At 30.7% G+C, this 20,263-nt stretch overlaps 1 protein-coding gene across 1 annotated transcript in view; it reads left to right on the top strand.

Moving 5' to 3' along the window:
• Positions 1–20,263, top strand: part of LOC148311739 (zwei Ig domain protein zig-8-like) — a 78,772-nt gene that overhangs the window by 46,643 nt on the left and 11,866 nt on the right. Inside the window, exons 4-6 of the mRNA XM_088278384.1 lie at positions 8,785–8,901; positions 9,237–9,330; positions 10,761–10,888. Of these exons, the coding sequence (XP_088134510.1) occupies positions 8,785–8,901; positions 9,237–9,330; positions 10,761–10,888 (339 nt within the window). The remainder of the gene's footprint in view (positions 1–8,784; positions 8,902–9,236; positions 9,331–10,760; positions 10,889–20,263) is intronic.

The following is a 20,263-nucleotide window of genomic DNA, read 5'->3' as shown; positions in this document are numbered from 1 at the left end:
TCCAGCATGGTAGCCTAGCGCACCAACTACTACACTATGGAGGTGAACAAAATCAAAATATTAAATGACTCATATTAGAATTGATTCAAAACAATAACTTACAAGTAAAGCAAGATTCTTTCACTTATTTATATTGGAGATGGCTGGATTATTATTAATTTTAATGCGAGCTTTGATAAAAATATGTCCATAGTATATTACACCATTTTTTTGTCCGCCTCCGTAGTGTAATGGTCAGCACGCTCGGCTACCGTTCTGGAGGTCCCCGGTTCGATTCCCAAGGGGGGTAAAATAAATATAAGTGATTTTTTCACTGTAATATTTATTCAATATTACCCTGGACTGGTACCTGAAGCGGAGGGCTGATCACCTTTCCTTCATGTGTGAACGATCAAGATAACACTGTGTTTATATGAAGCAGTGCCATATGCACCATTGGGGTGCGGATAAGGGTTAAAAAAAAAAAAAAAACTCAGGTAGTTTTACTACTGCTATAACTACTGTCACGCCATTACCTCAAAGGGGTTGCCAGAGAGGGTGGAACGCCACACTCTTTCAATGTCGTTATTTTACAGTAGTGACACAAATAATGTTTCATAGTAATAATATGATATCAAAATAATGTCATTTTCAAACGATATTCGTTTGAAAATGCCATAACTAGGCGAAACAATTGTTATAATGTTAATTTTTATGTTTTTCAACAGTAAAATACAACTACGTAGATTCAATAAATCTGTGTTTGATTGCGTTTATATGACGCAGTGCCCTATGCACCATTGGGGTGCGGATTAGGGTTTTATATTATATTACACCATATTTTAATGTTATCCAAGCCAGGAGGCAAACGAGTTACGTTTTAGAAAATAACACAGGGAAAACCCTTCCACAAACACTTAATAATAATAACAAATTTTAATTACATGCCAGGAAGGTACTTGTCATAAATTAATTCGAAAGCTTTCCATAAAGGCTTGAAAACTAAACGAAAATTTTTTTGTGGTTATTATTTTTTTAAAACACCACTGATTTATACAAGTGAGTGCCTGTTGAATAATTATATATTTATTTAATTATTTTCAAAAGTATATCACAAACATAAGTCATATACATAATATTCCCGATGAGTAATTTCTATTTCTCATTTTGGGACATAGAATTAAGGTTAACAAGACTGGAACACAAATAATAAAGTAATATCAAAGATTTTTTTACTAAAACTAATACATGGCAAAATATAAAAACAATAAGCAGGTATAATAAATAGTCATAAGAAGCATATTTTAAAGAAATAAATTAGAAAAACATAAGGTAAGAAGCATAATAAAAATAAACAAATGAGAAAATATAAAAACATGAGGTAAAAACAAAATAAGACTAATTACTACATATATATCTTTCCATAAAGTATTTTTCAGATCATTTATTTTGGATCCCCGAATGGGTTCTATTTTATATGTCAGGCGGCAACAATCGATTCGGGTTTTTAACAAATGCATTTTAAGTATTATAATTTATCAGCGGAAGCTAAACTGGCAGTGCACAACGGAGTCCTGGTTCCAACTCTAATGCATGGAAGTGAAACATGGAGTTGGCAAAAAAAGGATGAAAGCAGACTGAATGCAGTCGAAATGCGATCTCTCAGAAGAATGTGCGACAAAACGATGTATGATAGATGTGCGAATAGTGAAATAAGGAAGGAATGCAAAGCTGAGCTAAGCATTATCGATAAAATTAAGAAAGGTGTGTTGAGATGGTTTGGACATGTAGAACTAATAAGTGAGGAAAGAACGGTAAAACAAATTTATGAGGCGAATGTTATTGGGAAAAGAAGCTGAGGAAGATCGAGAAAAACATGGCACGATCAGGTATGCCAAATACTTGAAAGTGGTCAGGTTAGGAGTCGTAACAATCGGCGGGTATGTATGAGGAGATGCATGAACGTGGAAGAGGCGAAGAATGTTTTGCTAGGACAGAGTGGTGTAGCGCTGTATTCTCTCTGCCTACCTCTGCGTGGAAGCGGCGTGATGGTTAGTTAGTCAGTTAGTTATAATTTCCCATGGAATATGTTGATTTTAACTGAAAGAGGATAGGCTCCAAGGGTAAAGGATCGGTCTTATCATTTTTATGTTGTTGCTAAAACATTTCGTAGCAAACAAAAAAAAAATTAAGATTTGTAAATTTATGTAAAATAATATATAAAATATAATATTTCTCATATTTTTCCTTTACGACTCTTCTATTTAAAAGAAAAATGAATCTGTTCTTCATTCAGTGTCAATTCATACGAATTTGTAACAGAACCGCGAATTTAAGACGTATAAAATGTACAAAAATATTTTTTTAAAGTTGAATATTGAAGACATTATACCAAAATGTGTGCCAATTCAGCATATTCTTGCGACACCCCTTCTGCAACGTCATTGTATTAAATTTATCGGTTTCCGGTATAAATTTATGCGGTAACAGTTTTCCTATGACGCCACATATATTGTGTTACGATATATTGGTATGAAACGTCTCGTGAACGAATATTTATTACTACGTTAACCTATTTAATCGTTTTCTACCGTTTATAACGATAAAAAATTATTTTACCCACATAGAAAATCTTTGTTGCATAGCTAAAAATAAACATTTTTTTTTAAATATCATTTACGTAATGATAACATAAATATCTACAAATTTGTTTATTTTTGTGTAACATCTCCATGAAGAAATATTTTCCAAGCAACCAAAAAGAAACTTCTGTTAATAGTTAACACTTCCTCTGCGATGGTGGGTCTGGTCAGACCCACCATCGCGGAAAATTATTGATTACGTAATAGGTAATTTGTTTACGTCGTTTTCCTTGAGTGTAATCGTTTTTCAAAAAATTACCTACAAATTGAGATACAAACGAAAATTATTGGACCAGATTCAAATGAGTTATTTAAAAAAAAAGAACAAATAAAATATCAAAAATCATATTGAGTAAGGTCAGTTGATCGCTATCAATGTGTTAGTGTGCCGTCTGCCGTGATTTTGAAATCCCAAAAACAAAAGCATACATTGTCAATCTTTGGCGATTGTTTCCGTTTATTGTTTTTTTTTTATATTTGTTTTTAACTGATTTATTTGTTTACTTGTATGACGGATTAAATATCATAAATATAGACTATAAGGTAAATCTACATTTAAAAAATATTAATATTACAAAACACAGACCTTCACAATAAACTGTTTTATATTTGAACGATTTCTAGTTTTATTTTTTTTTAAATCTTTTCGATACTTTACCACAATGGCAGGAAAAAAATAATTATCTCATGACGAGATTGAACGACTTTTGGACAGTTCTAAAAGTGAAAGAAAAGTGAAAGAAAAGTGAGAGAATAGCGCAGATGACAGTGATTTAGAATTCAAAAACCTTAGATTCAGAATTTGAAAGTGCAACGGAAAACGTGGTTTTATAAGAAATGTCAGTAAGTGATAAAAACATCGATTTCAACAAGAAAAGTACCGATTGTCCTCTTATTTTTTGGTAACAATTTATTGGTCAATAATAAAATTAAATATCATACCTATTATGTCTAACGAACTTGTATATAAAATTTTTATAATAATTAGTTTTATTTGGTTTCGTACAAAATTGTATTCATAATTTCTAAAACCCGCAAAATGTTTATGTAAGAAATTCCGTATATATTTTTCAATGAAAATTTAAATATTTTCACTGTATTTAAAATGAATTTTAATTGCATTATGGACAAAAATTTATCTTGAAATATTAACTCAAAATCCTAGAATCATTTTGTGGTTTTTGGAGCTAACTGCCACGTTTTATATTTGAAGATAATTACTTAGTTGCATTTTGTTAATAATTCTATCTGTTATGATGTTGACTTAAAATATAGTTATAAAATTAAAAACACAAATTATTTGAATTCAGTAAAAATAAAAATGTTTACAATCACTGCTTCATTGCCAACCATGCTACATGCGCGTGTGACATGCTCCGCGGTAGTAGTGAGTATATAAATTAGTTAGTCTGTGGTAGTGAGCCGCAGCGCGCGGTCGCGTTTGGATGTAAAATTATGCGCTTGGATAATTTAATTTCAAAACTATCAAAAACTTGAAAATTCTCATACAAAACTTATGACACATTATCCTATTGCTATGTAGGCTATTTTGAATAATATATAAAATATAAAAACCCGACGAAAAACGCCTAAAAGGCGATTTCTGTACTGGGTCAGATCAGACCCACCACCGCTGGGCGCGTTTTGTTTGAGGCCATCGCGCTTTAGGTGTTAAGAGTTGTAACATTTAAAGCTTCAAATTTAAAAATAAAACACTAGTATAAAACCAGTATTTTAAGTTTAAGTATCAATTAAACACTGCTTTTTATAACACTCAAGATTTGTACCATTCATCGTTTCAAATATAAATAAAAAACTTTTGTCAAATGCTACTCCTTTGAATTGATCAATATAAACACTATTTTTTATAATATTTAAGTTTTGTACTTACATATCTCTTAGTGGAACTGCATTTAATGTAATAAAATAAGAAATATATAGTTTCTTCCATAAATAAATTTTATTTGAGCAGTTGGTGAAGTATAATATATGTGCAAAACCTATGTAGTTGTATGTAGTGTTATTAAATGCAATTTTACTTTTAAGAATTACAGATATTCTCGAGACTAGTCGGTTTCATATTAATAATCTTTAAAAATGGTCTTATTCAAGTGATTCTTGTTAATATTTCAATCATTGTATTATTCCACAAAGCTAGTGCAAAATAAGTGATTAATAAAACCTCGTGAAATACTCAAAATTTTTACCATAGTACCTATCATGTTACACGTGGTAGGTACTATAGTGATTATCATATTTTCTAAGCGTGTCTTTGATATAATTTTAGACAAATGTGTTAAACTACAATTTTTAGCTTAAATTTCTAATTTGCTACATTTATTTAAATTCGTTCTACCAAAAATTAAACGTGAGTGTTCATAAAAAATGCTTTAATTATATTAATGTCGATTTCTTCTAAAATCGCAAATATTATTTAAATTAAAATTTCACTTGGGAAATAATTAATTATTTAAATAGTGGTATTTACTTAAAACGTTAATATAAAATGAATCAATATTCCAATAAGTGAGTACCGACTCAATTAAAATGGAACTAAAAAATATAATAAAGACCCCACAAAAATATAAATAAAAGATTACAGTTTTTTTGTTGCTGTACATCAAAAGCGTCTCACGGTGAAATGAAGCATCTATCGTTTTCATATTAAAGAAGATGAATATCTTAGCAAACCAGGGTTACTGATAAATATTTATGTTAATCCCCCGGGAATCTAACCTAGGACCTCCACCATGGTAGTTAAATCCAGTTACCATTACACTATATATAGAGACCGACAATATGTATAACGTAGGTTATATAACCTATGTGATATATCGTTCACTTATATGTAATGTTAATCTCTCCGGCTTGTGTTTGATGACTTTAGGATAAGACTACATGTATTTAAATGTACTAATCCCGTGAGATTATGCATGTTAATACTTAAAACGTTATGTGTAAATACAGAACTAACGCTTAAATTATAAGATAAGTAGGGCTAAAGGTCCAACCTTTGTCACCCCTTCTGCCAATGATAAGATTTTATCCCCAAAATGTAATTAAAGGCTGACACTTGTTTGTGCAGATCATAAATGTAATTTATAACGTAATATTTGACCCACCAACGTAAAAAGTCATTGATATCGCTTTTAATAAAAATTAGCATCTAACTTTTCTAAATACAGTGATTCTTTATGTTATGCTTGCCTAGTATTACGTATCTAAAAAAAACTCAAAAATAAAAAAAAAGCTATTCAATTTTACTTTCATTTTTATTGTAAAGAAAACAGTGACTTCATTTATTTACATACTTGGTGTTTGATTTGTAGAATTGCTTATTAATTTATGTTTTATTTCTTAGAGTCCACTAAATTCTATTTAATATTAAAAACACATAACAAATTTTTTAACAATTGTTTCGTCCTGTAATGGCATTTTTAAACTACTGACAATACTTTAAATATGCCATAACAAGGTTGACTCTTAAAATCAGTGCTTGATTGTAATATAAAATATATCCCTTGTTTTTATTTTATTATATGAGTAGGTGTATCTACCTGGTGTATCACAACTAAGAAAAAATCTCAGCAATAAAAAAAAAACATTTTTCTTTTCTATTTCTCTTTCTTTATATTTGAAAACATATATATATACTTATGTGTCATTAAAATATTTTTATTAAACGATTGTTTGCTGTTGGTATAAATAATAATTATTAAACCTCATAATTACTTACAACATTTTTTGTGAGTCCAAATACTTGTTCACAAATCTGTTTTATCTCCAATTAGGAGTAAACAAGTATTTAGACACACTTAAAATGGGGTAAATAATTTGACCGGTCAGATTATAAGCTGAAATAATAAAAAAAATTAAAGATATTTTCTCGCATTTCTCATGAATGTGATTATAATCCAGGATTCGGACCTCACATACAAATGAAAGAGTTTCTGCTTACTAAGAAGCTTCTTTCATTTCACCACAGATGTTTCTAGTGATGTTTTTCTTCATTAGTTCTTTATTCTTTTGCATTTCACAATATATTACAATTACAAGTAGAGACAATATATAATATTAATACAAAAAAATCATTAACTCAAGCTCTATGTTTCGAATATGAACAATATACTCGTATATAGAAGTTCTAAGAATTTGAGTTGTGTAGTTGTCAATCATGGTTAGAATTGGTGAATGTTACACATGCGTAAAGTGATCACTAAAACTAGTCTATGACGGTCGTAAATGCCGAGACGTCCATATTCTTCCTCATCTATGTTGAGATGTCAAAAAAAATCATTATAACTCAAATGTTTTGACCATTATTGTTACAAGTTTAATATTATTGAATGCAGTATGTTTTCAATGTTTGTATAATAAAATGTCTAACAAGGCTACTGATTTGGTTACGACTCTGTAACAAACTTATCCGATACTAGATTTGCTGACGAAACTTTCCGAACGTTCACGTAAAAGGAGTGCATTATTAAAACTTCAATAATACAACTCGAATAAAAGTTATTTAGATTTCATATCCCAACACGAACTATTCCACTACTTTGTATCGTGACTGATATCCCAACAAATGATTTGAATAAAGTTCCCTGAGTTGACACAGAAATCCTCGCTACTTATTATAAGTTCGCGGTTGGGGAAAAAATCCTTGAATTGCGACAAATATTGAACGAAGGTATTTGCCTAATTTAGAAGTTGGAGCACGATAAGCGGAATAAATTCTGCGGTTTGTGCTGTGCTTAGCGAAAACTACAAAAGTATTTACGAACTTTTGCGCCTGAGAATTAAATAGCTTGAAAAAAGATGAAGAATAATGTGTTTGGAAATTACTTTTGAATAGTTCTTGTAAGCGTTTTTTTCTCACTCTATAAAATAAAATAAAAAACAACTTCGTTTTTACCACTTTTTTTTTTTTCTTTAAACGGTTTCGACAAGAACCTTGTCATCATCACATTTATACATGTACATCAGGGCTACACAAGTACATGTTTTAACCCTGATGATGACATGATTCTTTTCGAAATCGGTTAGAGAAAAAATGTTTTCAATTAAAATGTGGTTAAAAACACAGTTGTTTTATATTATTTTTTGACATCTCATCAGAGATGAAGAAGAATATGGAAGTCTGGGCATTTACGGGGCTTACGACCGTCATAGGCTGGTTTAAGTGATCACTTTACACACGTGTAACATTCACCAATTCTACCCATTATTGACAACCACACTACTCAAATTCTTGGAAGTTCTATATATATGAACCAATTTAGAAACCTTGTTCATGAATCACTAGAACTTCACTAGAGACATCTATTGGTGAGATGTAAAGAAACTTTTTATTAAGCAGAAACTCTTATATTAGTATGTGAGATCCGAATCCTGGATTATATACATATACAGTGTATATATATATACAGTTGTTTTATTTTGTTTTATAAAGTTTAAAAAATGTGCCACAAAGAATCTGCGAAAAACATTCCAAGACGTTATTTTCTCATGTTGTAATTTTTATTTTGGTGTGGTACTGTAATTATCCAAGCAAACACATACAATTACATGAATTATGAACAGCAAAATTTAAATTAAACTAAAAGTTATACCAACCCAATGAAGCATAAAAACAAACCTATTTTTATTAAGAAATAAAATGATTGGTATGAAATTAAATATAATTCACCCTTAACGTCCCAAGGACATATTTAAAAAAAAATAGACTTAGCTTCTCAGCGGTGTTTGAAAATTTTCGCGCGGAATACATTAAAACACGTCTCATAATTCATTTTTAAAAGATAGTTGTATTAACAAAGTGAGTTTTAAAAAAAAATTATATTTATTTTTAATTAATGTTTGTCGACTCAATTTGTGTAAAAATTAATATAAGTTTTATTGGAGTTGGGTCTTGCCGAATTAATCAAAGAAATTAATGAAGCCAGTACCGTTAAAAAAGGCAAAAAGTAAAATAAGTACAACCCTAAAAAAATAGAATTAGCTTCACATACGGTTGTTGAAAATGATGCGGAATGCATCGAAATACGTGTTACAGTATATTTAAAGAATAAATGGTATTTTCTTAGTAAAACTTCAATTGAAAATGGATAAATATGACGTTAATCTAATTTAGAGCGATTACATTACAGCAACATGATTTTTTCAGGTTTCATGGGTTAGGCACAGAGACATCCACCTCTTAACTGTTGGGAGGTCAACATATACTTCTGACTTGAGGTTTCAAGCAATACACAATCCTCAAACCGAAGACTGGACCTTACAGGTAAAATTGTTTTTTTCCTAAAAATCTATGTTTTTCTTTTCTATCATTATGTGTTAATAAGATTTACAGTCTTTTACATGTTTTTCTTCACAGTATTTTGGATGTTTGCAAAATCTTAATTTCTCAAATTAGTTGAATCTTTTCCTCATTTCGTGCGTAGGTCACCCCATCAGATAGCAGAAATATTAACTCAGTCCTGCCTTTCTATCTATCAAAACCCTATTTATTATTATTACTCTTCAATTTTAGCGTATCAACTATCAATTGTCTTCGTAATACCATCACTTTTTTATATTATAGAAAATTTTATATTATAGGTAATTTTTCTTTTTTAGGTCCGATTTCCTCAAAGACGGGACTCTGGTATATACGAATGTCAAGTGAGCACAACTCCTCCAACTGGACATTCTATGTATCTCTCCGTAGTTGGTAAATATACTATTAATTTTTTCATCTTTCAGATTTTTTTAAATATCATATCACACAACGGATAATTCACCCTATGGATAATATTTCTAAATTAAAATGCATTTTTTTTAATGTTGAAAGAACATGGATGTCTGAGCATCCTGGGGCTGATGACCTGGTATTAAGCTGGCTTAAGTGACCAATTTATAAACTTGTGTAATGTGGACCATTTCGCTAATGATTAAATATTCATATTTATATACATGCAATGGTCTTGGATTACTTTCATGTGTGAGGAGTAATTCGATAACTTTGTTACTATGGGTGATTGTGACGCCATCAGTTAAAACAATTGTAAACGTACATAGTTTTTGCTACATAAACTTCTCAAATTTCTTAAATACCGAAAGTGTTTGATAATAAAAAAAAATATATTAAAGTGTGATTTTTTTTTTAAGTTGAAACCTCGATTTTTTGATAACTTTAAAAATGCGTTTAATTCTAAAAATATTTTCAGGGTTTTCATTCAAAGTCATCATTTTCATCAAATCAGAAAAAAAAAATTGAAAATCTTGAGTTTATTTAAACATTGTTAATAGTTAGAACTATTACATTTACATTTTGTACTAACATTTCTTGATGAAAACAACAATACACCATTTTCATTATTTTATTTTATTTGACCAGTAACGGGAAATAGTTTGAATTTGTCGGTAACGACGAAACACGGTCACTGGAAAAAAGCTGTAAACTTGTTTAATTTCATTTCAGTACTATTTTACCAACAACAGATGTTTTCCGGAAATGAACCTGGAATCTCGTACATTGTATTCAAAAAATACGAACTAATTTATTCCACAGGCTGATGAAATTTTAGTTAAAGCATTGGCATTTCACTGAATAAAAACAAAAATTTGTGAATGTTATTGTTTTTAAGGAGAAAGAATTTAAATAATTTTCATTAAAATTTAACATGTGTAATACCACTTTAAAAGAAATAAAAAACAAACGATATTAATAATTAATCAATAAAATAAATTAAAACAATAGGGAGTGGTATTTACCAAGTATATTTATATTAAAGATGGATCAAATGAATGCGAATCGAATGAGTGAAGAAAAGATAGTTCCGCAAATTTATGAGGCAAATGTGGTTGGTAATAGAAGCAGTAGAAGACCAAGAAAAACTAGGCGTGAACAAGTATTTCAAGTAATTAAAAGTGGTTAAGTCACGAGGAATAATTGACGTGCATGTATGAGAAAATGTAAGAATGTGGAAGAGGCGAAGATTGTGTGCAAAGAAATATTCGTATGGGGTTATTTTCTCTAAGTCTTTCTCTGATGTGAAGTGGCCTGATGGTAACTTAGAAAAATAGATGGATATTACCACAAAGTGACTGCCAAATCAATTGACGAAAAGATAGGTACTAAATGTGTATCTTCTTTTTCAGAGCCCATTACGATAATTGTCGGCGGGCCAGACCTGTACATCAACACTGGAAGCACCCTTAATCTGACGTGTATCGTGAGGCATTCTCCAGAACCACCCCCTCACATCTTTTGGACCCATAACGCTGATGTAAGTAAATTATTTAAAAAATATCATTTAAGTATAGAAAATTGAGTTTGGTCTTCGGTTTTTTTACTATAAAATACTTAGTATATTTCTGGTACAATAAACTCCCCTTTAACGTTGAGATAAGTACCGCATTGTCGGAGAGAATATTAGAGAGCTTGAGTATTTTAAATTGTATTTTTATTTAATAATAACTCATTTTAGTCAGTTCCGCTGGTTGAAATGTAAAAATACCATTTAAAACATTAACCCCTTACAGCGTTCCCTCCGATAGCGCGGTACCTACCTCAACGTTAAAAGGGGGGTTTACTGTATTGTGGTCAAACTGTGACTAATGTTTTGTCTCAGATTAGCACTTTACCTTCCGTGTCAGCATTCATAGTAAAAAAAAAAAATGCTTTAGGTAATTATAATTCTTCCGGTTTTGTATATGATCCCCTAGCGTTGACGATTACTATAGGGAAAGCTTCTGTGTCCTTTACTATACTAAGCATCTTTCCTTTTCTTCTCTTTTTCTCGGACAAACCTCTTATATTTCTCAGCTAGGAGTTTCTACGAACTTCTTGAATTCTCTCAATTTTCCTATACAAGATAAGTTGAAGGAAGACGTATTTCAATGCATAGTTTAAGACCTTCTCGGGGTCCACAAAGATCTTCATAGTTTCTGACTCTTTTTTCATTTCCATTTAGACTTGAGGGGTGTATCTTGTACACTGATAAATCAATGCCTTAAAGTTTCATATTTACTACAAGCATTGATTTTATTTATCCTACATATTTTTACTCAAAATTATATTTTTTTAAATATTGAATAGATGTCAGGAATTGAATAACAACAGTATTGGTTAAGGAACTCAAGGTTGCATGCCCGTATTTTGTACAAAAAGTAAAATTAATAAAAAAAATTGATAAAATAAATATTATATTATTTATTGATTCGGGATTAACTTTGTGGAATGACATGATGATCATTTAAAAAACAAATTAAAAATAAACACTAATAAAACCACTTAATGAGTTTTATTTCATTACACACGACTAGTTTCGCAAACTATAGATATTTTCATCAACAGTTTAACTCTATTCACCTGTAGATGAAAACATGTGTAGTTTTGGAAACAAGCCGTGTGTAATGAAATATAACTCGTTCAGTGGTATTTGAGAAGAACTTTTTTTTTCAATTATAATAAATATTAACACTTTTTAATTATTAAAGTATACATAGATAATTATACTTCAGTAGTTTCGTCTCTAGTTAAATTTAGTTTTTGATTCAAGTTTTGATTAAATTTGACGTACAACGAGATCACATACACATTTAATGAAGGTATCTTTCTGATATAACTTTTAGTCTCGAGGAATACAATGCTGGAATTTAGTTCTCCTGTGTGATACGTTCAATTAATTCATACGTGCCGATTGTTTTCTGTCAAGACGAGCGCACGTTCTAAAAGGTTTAACAATCTACGCTAGAGGGGAGATATCCAGCGTTTTCTAAACTATAACATACTATAAAATATACGCATTGATGTGATTTTTTTTCGATGAATATATATCAGTCAAATATTGTGATAATTCAGAAATAAACATCTTCTTCTTCAAACCCTTATCCGCACCCGATGGTGCATAGGACACTGCATTAAACAAACGCAGAGTTATCTTGATCGTTAACACATGAAGGAAAGGTGAATGACCCTCCACTTCAGGTACCAGTCCAGGGTAATTTTGAATAAATATAAGAGTAAAAAAATCACTTTTATATCTTTGACCCCCCCTGGGAATCAAACCCGGGACCTCTGTCTGTGTCAAGTAAATATAAGTAATTTTGAAAATCATCCTTATTGACCGTAATGGCGAAGCCATCTGTTGAACGTTACAGCAACACATGCAATACTAAACATTAGTAATAACGGATAGCATGGTTTTTGACGGCAGCCATCACTTGAATGGTGAAATATATACATATGTACATGCATATATTTTTTTTTAATACACTACAAAGAAGGGGTTATTTTTTTCTGAGTGAATGAAAAAAACATTTTATTTAATATATTTATCTAACCTTTATCTGCACCCAATGGTGTACAGGGCTTTGCATCGTTATTACGTAGTGTTATCTTGATCGTTACTTACATGAAGAGAAAGGTGATCAGCCCTTCGCTTCAGGTACCAGTCCTGGGTAATGTTGAATAAATATAACATTGAAAAAAATCACTCATATTTATTTGACCCCCCCCCTGGGAATTAAACCCGGCACCTCCAGAACGGTAGCTAGACACGTTAACCATTACACCACGGAGGCGAAAATTATTATATAGTGTGAGATTAAATAAAATATTGTGATTTTTTATTTTATAATAAAATTTAAATAAAATATCACAATACCAGAACAGTTTAAGAAGCGTTTTTACGAATTTTCTCTGCAGTTACATATTTTTGCGAATTTTACTCGGTAAGTATTTGAATTTCGGTACGTGCGCGTTCGCCATTTTAAGCATTTTTGTTAATGTTCGCCAATTTATTTCGCTCGTTTTTTTGCCCGTCTTTTGTTTCAAACGTTGTACTTTTTAATGAGACATTTTTCCGTTCGCCCCGTGAAAGAGTGTGTTCGAATTCCAAAATTCATTCTCACGGCGGTTTCATATTTACTTTGTATTTTCACGAAATAAATTGAACTATCCTTTTGTGTGGCTCCAGCGATTTAAATCCTTTCATCTTTGAATTATTATTCGCTTTTTATTGTATGTGAAGTTAGATTTGCGATTTTAGCAGGATGATTTATATTAATTGCCTAATAACGTCCGTAAAAACGGACAGGATATGTCTGTCAATGAATACAGTCCAGTCACTGAATGTGAGAAAGGTTTTTTTTTGTTAGGGGAGGAGAAAGGGTTAATTGTATTATTTACCCTTTATATTGAGATCTCAACATTGATAAAAAGAATATGGATGCTGGATATAAACAGGGCTTATAACGTTTCATAGGATGGTTTGAGTAAACATTTTATACACTTGTATTATTAAAAATAGAATATATTAATGTGGTCAGTTGAGCCAGCCAAATGCCAGGTCGTAAGCCCTGGAATGCTCAGATGTTTTTTGATAGATGTTTTATCTCAAGTTCAGACACCTTCAATAGAGATTTATCATTCGTAGGGTGAATGATCCAGTGTGTGATATAAATAATAAAATAAAATAATAATAATAAATTAAAAGTGGTGGAAATATCGACAAAATTTGTCATTCTACTTAGAATTGACAACCACACTACTCAAATTTTGGTTAAAAAGTTGTATTTATCCTTTAATTGACACTTTTAATATGCGAGCTCTCTAAAACGTCTATGGTGAATTCGGGATTTTTTTATTATTTTTATTTTGCAGAGACCTTCGTGAAATGTTTATAAGATTCGTCCCAAATTATTTTGAACATTAGAAGATGGTTTGAAAATATGATTTTTTATTTCAATCGAAGGTAAATTTTGATAACAAATCTCGGTTTTCTACTTAGGATTTTTTTATTGGTATTTTAACATAGATGAAGAAGACGGAAATCTCTCGGCTTACAGGGCTTACGACCTATCATAGGATAGTTAAAGTGATCACTCCATACACGTGTAACGTTACCCATGATTGATAACCACACTTCTTAAATTCCGGAAGATTTATTTATCCTTCAAATTTCACTTTATTTCACGTGCTTATTCTCTACACCATTTGTGGTCAAGTTGAATATTTTTTTACTGTTAAAAATAATACAATTTCTAGAATATTATTGAGTTATCTAGTGAGACGTTGCCTAAGGGTAATTTTAATCCCTTTCTTAGGTCCATATAGGTTAAGGAATCTCTGAAAAACTGAATAACTGACCATTTTATTTTCGATATTCCTCAATTGTCAAATGCCAATATAGAGATATAAAAGTCGTATTAGGTGCGCAATTTCGATCGAAATTTGACGTTGAATTTCAGTGTATCGTGGCGCGACAGCAGGGTCGATGTATGGATCTGCCGAGAGGGTGGGAAGGTTGATAAAAGCATAAAGATAAAAGCGATGTAAAAACTTTTTTCACCCGCCGAGCAAAAAGTTCGCATGCACCCCCTGGCAAGTCACATGGTGCTCCAAGGGTAGCAGAATGAGAGTAGCGGATTAAAGAAAGCGAAACGCTGGAAAATGAGTGGGGAAAACCGAGAGATTGCTGTTTAAAGTTGAATCTACGTCACGGCGATATTTTTCGGAGATTTTCCGACCAACGGTGGCTGCGATAAGGTTTTAACAGCTTTCCCCAATAATTTAAGAGAGTATAAGATCTATTTCAAACTTGATATAGTATCCAGACTATGAGGTTCATTGTACTCGTACTTGCTCCGGATAAAATTTATAAATGTATGTATTGTCAAGGATTCGCTACTTCAGAGAGATTTTGTTTTCCGTTTATTTGTTAGTTTATTTATAAAGTCCATTTTTCAATTATTATTTATTTTTATTCAAAACCTTTTTTTCAAAACAAATGCTTAAAAATTATTTTATAATTAAAAAAGATTGATTATTTGACAAAAAAAAATATTAAGGTTTTTTTTTTAATCCAAATTGTTTACCAAGTTGTTACACTCCTTAACAATTTATTGTTTTTCTAAGAATTTTTTTTTGAATAAAAAAATCTAAAATTGATTATTCTTTTGGCATGGAAAGTATCATCATATTTTACATTAATTTCTATGGGAAAAAATTTCGCTTTACGAGTGAGATGCTGGAACTAATAATGCTCTTTATAAGAGAATACACTGTATGTATGTACATATTACAGGCATTTCCAATTACAGTGGTAGCTGGATTAGATTTGTACCTAATAACTAGGATTCTACTGTTCTCTATTTTTTATGTCGTTATAAAACAATAAAATGATCTACAACATTTTATGTGTGTCCAAATACTTGTACTCAAATCTGGATGATCTCCAATTTTAGGAATATAATTAATGATATAATTGATGAATGTTGCACGCGTGTAGAGTGATCTTTTAAACCAGCCTATGATGGTCGTCAGACCCGTAAATGCCCAGACTTCCATATTCTTCTTCATCTTTGATGAGCTGTCAAAAAACAATAAAATGATCCATTTAACTTAATATTGCAGTCAGTAGCGCCTTGACGAGACATAACACAATATAATATGATTATATTTTCCCCTGCACATCAAAAAGGGGGACATCTTAAATTAATTGAAAACGGCAGATTAACGCGCAAGTCCTGGAATGACGAGTCGTGTTAACCCGTTCCAGACGCCTATCCCGCGATTATGCAGTACATGTGTTAATCGCGCCACCTAGGCGGGAACACCTAAAGTGGGCATTAACGCGAACTTTCTTAATGAAACTGTCTTTGCGAAAGCGGCTTACGGAATCAACACGAGTAGATTGGAAGTGAGGACATAGCTTATGCATACTGGGGGATCGTTTTACTTGACTTAGCCAACTTATTCTGGCAATTTACGGGACTTATATCCTAGTAAGAATAAGTCGGGCGTAAGATTCGTAATACGAGCAACCGTTCGGTAAATTTTTCAATGCATTGGTACGTAAATATAAACTAAAGAAACTCACTTTTTTCAACAACATCACATAACAAAAATCTTGATTTTTCGGATCGTTTTTAAGTGTTGGAATATAATAAAAAGTATTAAATCAAGTAAAATATAAATCAAGCCACTTATTGAACTTTTTACTGTGGAACAAATCTTTTTTGGTAAAACCTAAAGGGTTTTCCTCCATTTGAAAAATATGTAGTAAGTATATTAAAAAAAAAAAATTAACAACACTTTCTGCCCTGTAGCTGGTAAATATTAAGTTAAAAATATGCTGCTTTTGCTGTGATATAGTACATTTTTTGGGCATTCCGAAAACATGCACAATTGAAAATTGACGATTTTTGATATATGACGTTGTTGAAAGGAGTGAGCGATTTATCATTAGAATCCATCAAACCTCCTCCCTTAGTTTTTCCCTCTACCTCCTTCCCTAAACCCCCTTTTTCTTTGCCCTCTTAATATCATCTCTTGTTATTTATGTTTTTTTTCAAATGTTCAAGTAATATCTACCCTCTGATTGCAAACAACTATTTATGGTATTAAACATATAAAACCAAAAAAATATCCGTGAAAATGTAGAAATTCAGCTTTTATTAACGAAAGCATATTTCACTCAGAAAGGTACAATAAAAACAAGAACCAAAAACATCCCTTTTCATTCGTTCGACCCTTCTGAAATTCTGTTGTATTTTTATTATCTAGAAAAGAATTTATGTTATTTAAAGTCAACAGTTTCCCTTTACGAAAGGGTATTTTTGTAAACCAGTGTTTATAATGACTGGCTTTTTGCTGGGCCTTAGATTTAAAGTACAAATGTTTTTAACATTTCGTTTTTGCGTATATTTTTGTTCCTTTGTTTTCGTAACAATCAAAAAAATAAGTATATTAATTATTTTTTTGTAGAATATACCTCAGAGGTATTGCTATCGCAAAAAACAAAGACAAAATATGTATATAATAAATGGTTCGTCAATCTGATATGCTTTGTATAGCTTGGTTTGATTCAGTTTAGTTTAGTTAAATTAAAATAAAAACAAATTAATAACAACGATGATTAAACAAAGTAATAACTTATTCGCTGTATGTTTTCATGCGTTTATTTTTTTCTGTAGAGATGTTTGTAAGTTCACTAATTAAATTGTATGTTATGCTTTTAAATTGACATTTGAAGTTTTTTCTTTAACTTTTGTAGTTTCTTTTTCATTTAGCTGTATATTTTTGTTCGTATCTTATTTTTTGTACACAAAAAAAAAACACTTTTTTTCATTCTGATTATATCAATCAACTCGAATAAAAACTTAAAATTTAATATATAATAACTACTTTTTACACCCAAAAATGAAGTGGATTTTAATTAATTGTTATCTTAACATTGATAGAATATGGGTGTCTGGGGATTCATAGGGTTTACAACCTGTCGTTGGCTGGTCTAAGTAATCAATTTAACACATTAAATAATATTCACCATTTGACCCACGACTGAGAACCACATTTTATGATACATTTTTATCATCAGAAACATTTATAAAATATTTCGATCACTCCTTTCAACAACGTCATATATCAAAAAACTTAGGACATCGTTTTTTAAGTTTAAAAATATAATGAAATATATTAAGAATAAATATCAAGCCACTTATTAAACTTTTGCACAAATCTTTTTAGGTAAAACCTGACTGTTTTTTCTCCATTTGAAAAATACTTAGTATATTAAATAAAACTTAAACAATACATTTTCTTCAAAATGCAAGAACAACACTTTCTGCCCTGTAGCGGGTAAATATTAAGTTTAAAATATGCCGCTTTCTCTAGGATATAGTACATTTTCTGGGCATTCCAAAAACATGCACAACTGAAAATTGACGATTTTTGATATATGACGTTGCTGAAAAGAGTGAGCGATATATCAGATTGATTAACAAATTATTTTTTATACTAAAAAACACCTGAAAATATCGATTACTAAAATATATAAATGTCATTTATTCATAATATAAATGTCAGTTTTTCGATGTCAAAGTCATGAGTTTTTACATAAATATTTGGGAAATTGCGATGTAATGTATTTTTAACAACGTTTTTAAACTAACGACGGATTCATGTCACAGCTGTAACTACGAAACATAAAACTCCATTTAAAAAACAATAACTTCATACGTCACGCTTTTTTAATTGGACTGAATATATGGTTAGTTATTCGTCCTAGTTACGGAATATTCCCCCGTGGCAATGTTACGTTATTTTACTATTCATATTCTATCCGAAATAACACGCTTCTGTCGAACTGCTCGTTGAAATCAAATCCGGACTTTTAATTTGTTTTTTCATAGGATTGTTACAACATTTTAAGTGTGTCCAAATACTTGTTCACAATTCTGGATTATCTCCAATTATAGGAGCTATTTTTCATGTTAATAAAAAAATATGAAAATTACTCCTATAATCGGAGAAAATCCAGATTTGTGAAAATGTATTTAGACACACTCAAAATGTTGTAAATAAATTAACTGGTCAAATTATAAGCTAAAATAATTAAAATGAAAACGATATTTTATGGCGTTTCTCATGTATGCGATTATAATCCAGGATTCGGACCTCACATACTGATATAAGAGTTTCTGCTCAATAAATATCTTCTTTTCATCTCACCAATAGATGTCTCTAGTGAAGTTCTAGTGAATCAAGAACAACGTTATGAATTTGGTTCATATATAAAGAAATTCTAAAAATTTGAGTAGTGTGGCTGTCAATAATGGGTGGAATTGGTGAATGTTACACGTGTGTAAAGTGATCACTTAAACCAGCCTATGACGGTCGTCAGCCCCGTAAATGCCCAGACTTCCACATTCTTCTTCATCTTTGATGAGATGTCAACAAATAATAAAGGATTATCAGGAAACAGTTTTAGCTACTTACATATAATTCTGGAGGAAAAAATCGTCAGCAAAAGACGGAATAAAAGGAATTATACAAACAAACTATTACGTTGACCTATTCGTATACCTTTATAAAATTAAACAACTTTGTTTCAACGAGAAAAACATGGCACGATCAGGTATGCCAAATACTTGAAAGTGGTCAGGTTAGGAGTCGTAACAATCGGCGAGTATTTGTGAGGAGATGCATGAACGTGGAGGAGGCGAAGAATGTTTGCAAAGACAGAGTGGTGTGGCGTTCTATTCTCTCTGCCTACCCCTGCGGGGAAGCGGCGTGATGGTTAGTTAGTTAGTTAGTTAGTTTTAACCACTTTTTTATTATACGTACACTTTAACCTAACGGTTTCAACAAAAACCTTATCATTATCATGGTTTATTACATTTTAAAACATTAAAATACTCATAATTAATTACATTCCCTTACCAAAAACTAAATCCTTAATGTTATTGTGCATTACGTAGCAACTCCAAATAATAACTAATGCAATAACAACTAACTGACAAAGTATCTGCGAAAAACATTCAAGAAATGATATCCGTATACCTATTATTTCACATAAGTATCGTTTTGCCATGTGAAAATTTGTTTTTATTTTAAAATCATTAGAAAATATTACCCTTATTTCAGAACCTTATTCTAGAATTGCGGTATTAATCTCTAAAATGATATAAAATAAAAGCTTCAATTTATGAAAAATTATTGTTTTTATTTTAAGATATTTCTTTATTTGTAAATAAAAATAAGACTTGGCACTGGAAGAAACATCCTCTAACTGGAATATGAAAAAGAGGTAAATATCAAATAATAAATGTTATGGACTGGGACATGAAGTGCAGGGCTCATAGCCTTTTCTTTG

Source organism: Brachycentrus maculatus, unplaced genomic scaffold (genome assembly GCF_059751285.1).
Source record: "Brachycentrus maculatus isolate JH-2025_06_01 unplaced genomic scaffold, ASM5975128v1 h1tg000057l, whole genome shotgun sequence".
In the NCBI taxonomy this organism is placed as follows: domain Eukaryota; kingdom Metazoa; phylum Arthropoda; class Insecta; order Trichoptera; family Brachycentridae; genus Brachycentrus; species Brachycentrus maculatus.
Note: the sequence above shows the minus strand (reverse complement) of the source record. Positions and strands in the feature narration are given on the sequence as shown.